The 10320-nt window shown below is 31.8% G+C and overlaps 1 protein-coding gene across 1 annotated transcript; it reads right to left on the reverse strand.

Moving 5' to 3' along the window:
* Positions 1-8332: 8332 nt before the first annotated feature.
* LOC134727562 (short-chain collagen C4-like) lies at positions 8333-8827 on the reverse strand. Its single transcript, XM_063591943.1, has one exon. It carries the CDS (start codon positions 8825-8827, stop codon positions 8333-8335), a length of 495 nt encoding a protein of 164 aa, XP_063448013.1.
* Positions 8828-10320: the final 1493 nt, after the last annotated feature.

Consider the following 10320-nt stretch of genomic DNA (forward strand, 5'->3'; position numbering starts at 1 on the left):
ACGTGTTATTAAAGTAAACTACCGAGTATAGGACAGGATGCTCTCGGGTGGCTTACAGTATATTCGTAATACTCAACAAGAATAAAAACACCTCAAAAGTAAAAATTTGTATGTTCAATTAAATTTTGATATATTAACCCTTTTTAAGTATTTGTTAATCCACTATTTTTTTTTGTCAAAAGCGACTACGGTTGATGTATGTAAGAAATTTAATATACTTTGACAGACGGTAAAATTGAAAAAAATGTCACATTCAAATTAAATTCTTAAAATTCACTCAATGGGTATTTTCAAATAATATTCAATTTTAATATTAAATGAAAGCTGATACATTATTGTATCATTTCATAGCAAATATTTGCTGATATCTTCATACAGGAATTAATTATAAGCGTTCCCGTGATCGATAATGAAAAAGAATCTGCACCGTGGGAAAACTCTAAGACAGGGCTAACATGATAGTATAATGTATTCTCTATCATCATATGGATTTTTAGCATGGAGGTATGTCGGTCCATTAAACTGTTAAATTAACCGACGTTTTCTTAATTTGTCATTCACTATGATATATTGTTCATGTAGGTGTCATCAAAGATTTCATCAAAGCAATTCGAATAAAAAGACAGAAACTTGCATTAAAGATTAATGAAACTGTAAAGTCGTATGACACATTCATTTCACAATCAACTATCACTTTAAAATACAGTCCTATCCGAATTATTTGTAATAATGTATTTAGGCAATTTCTCAATCCATCAATCATTTGGAACTTTAAATTCAAGCGTTTCACTGCAGATTGTAGCGTTGCACTGAAGACACGACAAAACTATATAACGTCAGATTAGGGTGTTTGAAACTTTTTGGTATAGTTTGGGTTATTTACATTGCAAATGGTATGTATTCACTAAATATGATCTTCATTATTTTTTGTTAAATTATTTTTTTGATTTTATATTCAAATGATATAAATTTGATTGAAAATGAATCCGCATTTCTTATTTTTTGTATTTGAGCTTTTTACTTGGCAATGGTAATCTTGTAATTTTCTGTAACTTTCTTGTGTATCTGTTGCCTAAAAATCATAGTGTTTTAGTAATTTAAAACTTTTATATCTTTATTCTGTCAGGTATTAGGGTAGGAAAATTTTCGTGGACTGATGGTTAAGAAACTAGTAATATCTTTTCTAAAAAGCTTGCCGTTTTATAGCTTATTATGTTTAATTGTTTTCTTTTTTTTTTTTGCCTTTTGTTTTGTTTTGTAGTTACACCCATCAAAAATATTGCTCTGCATATAAATTTTAATTGGGGAAAAAAGTAGAATACAGGGAAGGCCACAATAGTATTTTAAGGGTTACAAATTTCATTTTGAAAATGTGCATGGTGATTTTTAACCCCTCCCCTCCCCCCGGATAGAGCTTGTTTTTTTTTTTTATATCATTTGCGCTTTTGCCTGTTGTTATTTCAGTAGAATTTTTATAAATGAGATTTGCAGTAGACATGTTACTTTTACACATTGTTTATTTGGTTGTGTTTGAGAAATATATTTCATAAATTGTTCCGATAAACCATACAACTCACAAACGTTTTAGATCCCAATGAACTATATATCTATTCGTGTGATGTGTATGATTTTTTTTATTTTACCATTTGGTTAGGGACTTTTCGTTTCAACAGGCCATTAAAGTTCAGTTGCAAATACTAAAGGCGATTTACCTTCTGTGGCAAATGAAGTATATATAGCTAGGACTGTAACAAGACGTTTAAGGGATTAAATAATAATAACAGGGGTAAAATAAAATCTAATTTGTACTAGTTCTCACGTTTGGTAATTGAGACGTACTAGCTCACAAGTACACAGAACAACAATTCGTACTGCCTAGATACATCAATCCATCTAAGTGTCTATTGGTCTTTTCTTCAATAGTAAATGCTGAAAGATCGATACCGGAATTCTAGGTTTAAGTTTGTCATTTGATCCGAGAAGTGTTTTCTTTTATTCTTGTATATATTGCACAGTTTCACTATGATTTCTTTGATTCATTTTGTCTCAAATATTATGGAACACTTCCTTTTCTGACAATTATAACTACAACAACTACTGTTCTTCTATCCCTTTCTGCATCCATTGTATAAAAAAAATTAATCAACGTGTGGGTCGTTCGATCTCAGTACTCCATTGGTTAAAATCCGATTATGACGTCGAATTTTCTTGCTTTTCTTTTGATTTCATATTGTGACGGCATGAAAAAAGGCAACCATGCCTGATGACGTCACATAAAAAGAACACACCTTTTTGCAGATCATTCGAAAAGAAGGAATCAGTTTGCCTGCATAATGCTATAAAATCATTAGAGAAACAAATTCAACTACCAAATCTCGTGTAATACGATATTTATCCACTTTCGACAGTTAAATTTTAAATATTTAAAATGCTCGGGCAAGCCTCGCGTTTTAAATTTGAAAATTTAACTGTCTCGAGTAGATAAATATCACATTACACTCAATGCAGTGGTAGAATCTATATTTCTCTCTTCAATATCGTGTTTTCACTTATATCAAATCACGTTAAAGACTTATCGTTTGATAATGATAGGGATTCTCGGTCAGCATCATAACAGATTTGACATTGACATTTTCATTTTCAACTTTTAACATCTTTATTTTTCATGTTTTTATGTGGTTTACAACAACATTCTGATGAACTTAGTGTTCAGTTTAAATTAAGATAAGGATACAATTTCTCATCTTTATTGTGTATGCCCGTTATAATCTTTAATATTCTACATAATTTATATTTGTGCATATTGATACACCTTTAAAGTAATAATACAATCTGCTTACCTGATCATGTCAATTGTTTAGATATTTTTATTTTTAAGCAATGAATTATAAATTGTATTTGACTTTAATTTTTGTTACTTTGATCCAATATTTCATATCCTTTTCTTTTTAAGTAATGAATTATAAATATATATTTGAATGTAATATTTGTCGTTTGGTTTATTGTTTGTCTATTTCAAAATAATAGTTTGCAATCTTTTTGTAGCAGTTTTTGGCAAAACCTTTTCAACTTTTGATCTTCAGTGCTGTACAATTTTGTATTTTTTTCGTCACTGGTGAGTCTCGTGTGGACTAGACGCGTTTTTGGCGTATTGAATGTTAAACCTGATGCTTTTTGTTATCTATTAATCATGCTTTTCTTTGTCTAATATGTTCTGCTTTTTATTTGTATTGTAGTCCTGTAATTTTTTGTTTTCATTTCAATGTTATATTTAACTGTGCCATTAAAGTGCGAGGTTTGGCATGCCTTAAAACCAGGTTCAACCCACCACTTTTATTCCCCTTTAAAAGTGTCCTGTACCAAGTCAGGAAGGTGGCCATTGTTATAATATTGTCCGTTTCTGTGTGTATGTTGCATTTTAACGTTGAGTCGTTTCTGTTTTCTCTTATTTTTTAGATAAGACGTGGCACGGTACTTGTCTATCCCATATTCATGTATTTGGTTTTGATGTTATATTTGTTATTCTCGTGGTGTATTGTCTGTTGCTTGGTCCGTTTCTGTGTACTGTTGTGTCGTTGTTCCCCTCTTATATTTAATGCGTTTCCCTCGGTTTTGGTTTGTTGCCCCGATTTTGTTTCTTTGTCCATGGATTTATGAGTTTTGAACAGCGGTATACTTCTGTTGCCTTTATTTACAACTTTGTTTCAATTGATTTTAATTTGCATTGTATAGTTTGAAAAGCACATTATAAATTCAGTTCGTTTGAAGCGCTTTTCTATATTTATCCTCATCAGAAACCCCTTACACCAAAAAATTGGCAGTCAAAATTGCAATGTGTATTAATACCTAAATTGATGAGAAGCTATATGGTAAAAGGGCTTTGATTTTTTCGAAAAACTGAAGATTTTTTTATCCCAGGCATAGATTACCTTAGCCGTATTTGTCACAATTTTTTGGAATTTTGGATCCCCAATGCTCTTCAACTTTGCACTTGTTTGGCTTTATAAATATTTTGATTTGAACGTCATTGGCAATTTGCTGAGTCTTATGTAGACGAAACGCGCGTCTGGAGTACTAAATTATAATCCTGGTACTTTTGATAACTAATTACACCACTGGGTCTATGCCACTGCTTGTGGACGTTTCGTCTCCGAGGGTATCACAAGCCTAGTAGACAACACTTCGGTGTATACATAAATATCAATAGCGTGGTCATTTTTATAAATTTCCCGTTTACAAAACATGGAATGTTTCGAAAAACTAAGGATTTTCTTATCCCAGGCATAGATTACCTTAGTCGTATTTAGCACAACTTTTTGAAATTTTGAATCCCCAATGGCGTACTAAATTATAATCCTGGTACTTTTGATAACTACTTATGATATTGATGTTCTTCATTAGCGTTTCTCCGAAAGTAATTTTTAATCTTATTCTTTTCTTCTAATGAGTTTTTCCACTATAATTCTTTAACTGTCTATTTATTTACAAAGAAGTATATTGGTTAATATATAGTTAATACAGAAACTTAAATATACACTAAAATTGCTACCATAAAAGTAAATCAGAAAAATAAGAACAAATTCATGTCTAAAGACTTCAAATAGCAATATACTATGACCAATATCAGTACATGTTCTTAAACAAAAACCTTGTGAAAATGGAAAATTTTGAAAATAATAGTCTTCTACAAAACCAATATTCACGAGTTGGTTGAGCGTTATGAAATAACAGTTTCATTTTTGAAATACTAAGGCTTTTCTACCTCAAAAATAGATTACCTTAGCTGTATTTGGCAAAACTTTTAGGATTTTTGGTCTTCAATGCTCTTCAACTTCGTACTTTATTTGGCCTTTTGAATTCTTTTTTTATTCGAGCGTCACTGATGAGCATTTTTAAGACGAAACGCGCGTCGGCGTAAATATAAAATTTTTATATCAAACTTCTTGCATTTATTACACAAACGTCCAAATAGCCTCTTTTTGAGATCTTGTTGTTGATATTACCTTAAAAAAGATAAAATAAAAAAGGAGATGTGATATCAATGCCAATGAGTAAACTATCAAGAAAAGGTCAAATTTCTTTTCTATTATGTGTGACATTTTTTGTATATAAATATACAGTTGGTGTGGTCAGGTCAGTGCAATGTCCTCTTTGATACTGATTGAATAATAATATTTATACTACTCTCAACTCCCTACATGTAATTTCTATTGTGTATGTAATTCAGGTTTATCATCTAATTGTAACAAGACGTGTAGTATCAACAGGTTCATTTTATAAACAAATATTTACTCACCATATCTTTGAAATAAAACCTTTTTGGAAATCAAAAATCATTAAATAATCCATTTTTTTTATGAATGAACTACTGTAACACATCCCTTTAACAAATCGCACGTGGTAAATGATCACATGACCAGAATTTAAATGTAATTGAAATTAACATAACAAAAGACTTGATGTACGGATACTTTGAAACTGCTTAATAAATACAGGTAGCTTTTGTGAGAAACAAATAAAGATACAAAACATACTTTATTTAAAAAAATTATATATGGTGAGAGGTAAAGATATATAGATCGATAATGATTGTAGGTACATGTACATTTGTACAAGGACAGATAATATTTTTAATCACTAAACGATTGGCTCTAACTTGAACCTGGCACATGGAGAATGTGGAGGTTTAATCATGTTCAAAGACGAAAACAACCTCCCTCACCCACCACTCCAGATATCCCGCTCACTCTAAATATCTTTACAGTAGTGTATCAGTACAACATAAAAACAAACTATAAAAACTAGTTGAAAAAAGTGTTTACTTATTAGATCAATATAAAGAAGCAGGAAAACATTAAACAAAAAAGAAAATTGTCACATCATTCACAACGAATCAGACATATGAAAAGATCTGATAGTACTCGCTGTTTTTACTACCCTTTTCAAAGCCAATAAAAACTTCAAAGAATCATTTATCTAAGACAGCGCATACCCAACATTCAATTGACTGAGTGTAGAGACGTTATAGAAAAAAAAACCATGAGCTTGTACATTGCCCAAAATATTGGCATCGACAGATCGTAGAACCGTGATTGTTCATTTATGTGTAACAATAATATTAAGTACGATTCCAATTAAGCGCTAAAAATGTATTATACCAATAAAAACAAAGGATCATATGTTTACTCGAATCGTATTTTAATTTCCAGGCTCGGTTTACAGAATCACCGAAAAATTTAAGATATGCTATTGCGTTTTAGATATGTTTACCAGTACTTTCTCACCGAATACTCTAATTACGGGGTTAATGAATCCCATATTGGAAAAAAGCGACCGAAAATTCGTTATCATTATTTAGGAAAATGTTCATAGCAGTTTTTTTCCATAGCTCTGTATTATGTTATCGTCGTACGATCTTTTTGATACAGAACCAAAGTTAACCTATTTCAATGGGTTTCAATGACTCTATTAGAAAACAATTTAATGAAAAATTAATGAGTAAACAAAAAGACAGTCATGTCATTAATTCAGTACAATAAGTTCACTTTATACAGAACTTTAAGAAGTTTTAAGAAGTATGAGTTTTTTTCTGTGAAGAGATTTAACAGCAAATCATTCATAATCTGTATACTTCTAAATCATTTATAAGTCTAATACTAATAGTCTATGCATAACCAGTAGTATTCAGAAGATTAAATGAGCAAGTATACTTGTATATCTTGTTTTACATTGTCTTATCGGGGCCTTTTATATCTGACTAAATGCGGTATGGGCTTTGCTCATTGTTGAAGGCCGTACGGTGACCTATAATTGTTAATGTTTGTGTCATTTTGGTCTTTTGTGGATAGTTGTCTCATTGGCAATCATACCACATCTTCTTTTTTATATCATCATAGATGCCATAACTAAAATAGAATACGCCAGAAGCGCGTTTAAAAGATAAAAACAAAGACTCGATACTGTACCTAGTTGAAGGGCATTGAATATCCACAATTGCGAAAGGTTTTGACAAGTACATTGACCTATAATGGTTTACTTTCACAAATTTTTACTTGAATGGAGAAATGTCTCGTTGGCACTCATACCACATCTTCTTATATCTACAGCTATGATGATTTAATATTTCCTTTGTTAGAAAATGTATTTCGAAAAAATCAGTTTTGTCGGCAGTTGATTCATAATTATGTCCATTTCATTAATACTTCATGTCGACAAATCAGTACAGACTACAGACTACACTAAGTGGAGTATCCAGTCGGAAAGCTTGTCATAAAGTTATTAGGTAATACAAATATTATTCGAACACACCAACTCTCTTGTTATGACTCATTAAAAAGTCATTTAATTGGCCGATATATTTCATTTTTCAGTACTATGTATATTCAATATTATGAAATCAATCTCTATCCGAAATATATAGAAATAATAGAATAAGAATAAACTCATCATAGAAACTTAGTTATTATTTACGTATTGGAAGCTAGATGATGAATCATATTTTGCCTTTGTACGTTGTCTTATACTGGAGCATTTTATATCTTAACTCACGGTATATTCATCAATAAATGTTTAAAATCTAGGTCATTTAGTCTGATGTGGACATTTGTCTCGCTGACAATAATACCACATTTAATTTAGTTTTTAATAGCTGAAAGAATTTAAAATCATGGCTACTAAGTTCAATACAACTATACAAAAAAAGCGATACAGAAAATGAAAAACCAATTACAATTCAAATTTGTTCAATGATATACCTTGAATATTTGTATTGATTGGAGACTATCGTTTTTTTTACACGCTGCGGTATTAGAATATATATATATACATCCAACGCCTTAGCAACACATGTTTGTGAATGACATCTGATGAGTGGGGAAAAGAATATACTTCTGATACATATTACATATCGGTATTAATTTGAATGGAGATTCACAGTAGTGCATTACAGCTATTATAATGATAATAAGAAATTATTTTTGAATGTTACACTTCCAATATATCTTAGTTGTCATTAAAGTGGGAGGTTTGGCAGGCCACAAAACCAGGTTCAACCCACCATTTTTATTTTAAAATGCCCTGTACCAAGTCAGTGAAATGGCAATTGTTATATTATAGTTCGTTTCTGTGTGGATTACATGTTAATGTTGTGTTTCTGTTGTGTCGTAGTTCTCTTATATGATGCGTTTCCCTCAGTTTTATATTGTAACCCGGATTTGTTTTTTTCTCTATCGATTTTTTAATTTCGAACAGCGGTATACTACTGTTGTCTTTATTTCTATGTATGGACATTGATTTTTTTGGCATATATACAATCAAGGAAAAACATCTTTTTTTATTTTGAACAAACAACACATGTTAAGAATGCGTTATCCTTATACGGAGGACACCTCAGTGTCCCACAAACAGCTTTAACAGGGACAAATAACTTTCCATCTTCGTTGGCTTGTCCGCCTTCTAAGGAGACAGGACTGTAATCAACACAAACATATTCAGAAGCTGCAACAATTCCATTTCCGTCATCGCCTCCAGCAGCAAGCCTTCCATAATATTCTCGTTTCCATGTCCACGGGCATTGTGATTTCCCTGGTATCATCAGAATAGATGACGCTTCGGTAGCTCTACATACAGCGCATGGGACATCCTTCTGAAACATGTTGGGACCGAAATAATTATCTTCGTACTCTGCGTCATACATAGTACTCATATGACCATATGGACTCATAGATACGTCTCCATTATAAAAGTCTGGATCGTGTGGTAGGCATACATAATTTACTGCTGCTCCGTCCTGGGCAAATGGACCTCCTCCAGCAAACCCTAAGAACATGAGAGGTATGAGAAACAAAATTTAAAGGCAGTTTATTTAGAAATAAACTTTATAAAATATGTGACATACGTGTGACAATATATAACGTCAGTTTAAAATAAAATGAAAAATATCTTTAAGGTGGTAGCCAACACCATCACTAAAATAAATTTGGCTCGTTTAATTTTCATAAAATTTTGACAAAAAATTAACTGGTTATATAGCAGTTTGACAAACACTAATTTTGATCATGGAGAAGCTTATTAATCCCTTATGCCCGCGTCACACTGTCCCGATTTTTATATACGATGGACAACCGAATGCGAAAATTGTAAGTTCGTACGAAGTTGGACCCGATCTCGTTAAAATACCAAAAAGTGACCGAAGCAAGTACGATGAATAACGAAGTCTATACGATGGTGCCGAAATTATATACGATAGCAAAAGATGGACATACGAAGGTTAACCGAAGACGGGTATTTAAGCTTCAAATCTCAGCCGAAGCCTACGTGATGGATCACGAAGGCTACCCGATGGATTACGATGATGGCGCGATGGCCATACGATGTCTAAAAGACGTCATGTACAGCTTACGATGCATTTGAATTATATGCCGAAGGCATCACGCGTTTTGAATTGTTTGATCAATATGGAATATATGTTATATTGTACATTTCATTTCTGGTTTAATCATAAGACGGAATACCGTGGGCTTGAAGGGTAAAACTTAGTTTTATGTATCAAATATGCATATTTAATTTTCCATTTTCTGCATGTGTCCTATACAAATATAGTGTCCATATTTGTCCCAAATATGCTGCATACGAAGTGTTTACTTTGTTTGAACTCGGCATTGCTTTGTTTGAACTGTAAATTGTGTGCACTAGTCTGAATAATCACCCATAATTATGCCCATGTTTACTGATCTATCTTTAAGGTAAGGTAATGGGTTCGTTGGTCCTTTTTATTCAAAAAAAGCTCTTTCCAGGAGAATATCATAATAATATAGACAAAAGGAAGGATATGGGGAAAACAACAAATGCGGCAAAATATGACATATATAAAACGAAATGGTTGTGGAGTAAACATTCGTGTGACAACAACTCAGACGATACATAAAAAATCAGAATAATGAAGAAAAATTTGGTTTCCCTATATACGTGTACCTACAGTGTTGGTGTACGAGGCGCGTTCATGATTTTCATTATGTTACTTGATATGAAAAATTGACAAAAAATGATATTTTACTTGTACAAGTCAATGAATGATTACTTTTACATGATCACTATTATTATTATTGATCCTTTTAACGTTGTGTTTCCGTTGTGTCGTTTTTATTTCTCTTCTATTTTATTGTGAATTAACATTACTATAAGACGTGTCACAGTACTTTTCTATCCCAAATTCATGTATTTGGTTTTGATGTTATATTTGTTATTTTCATCGGATATTGTCCAATGCTTAGTCCGTTTCTGTGTGGGTTACATTTTAATGTTGTGTCATTGTTCTCCTCT

Source organism: Mytilus trossulus, chromosome 8 (genome assembly GCF_036588685.1).
Source record: "Mytilus trossulus isolate FHL-02 chromosome 8, PNRI_Mtr1.1.1.hap1, whole genome shotgun sequence".
Lineage (NCBI taxonomy): Eukaryota > Metazoa > Mollusca > Bivalvia > Mytilida > Mytilidae > Mytilus > Mytilus trossulus.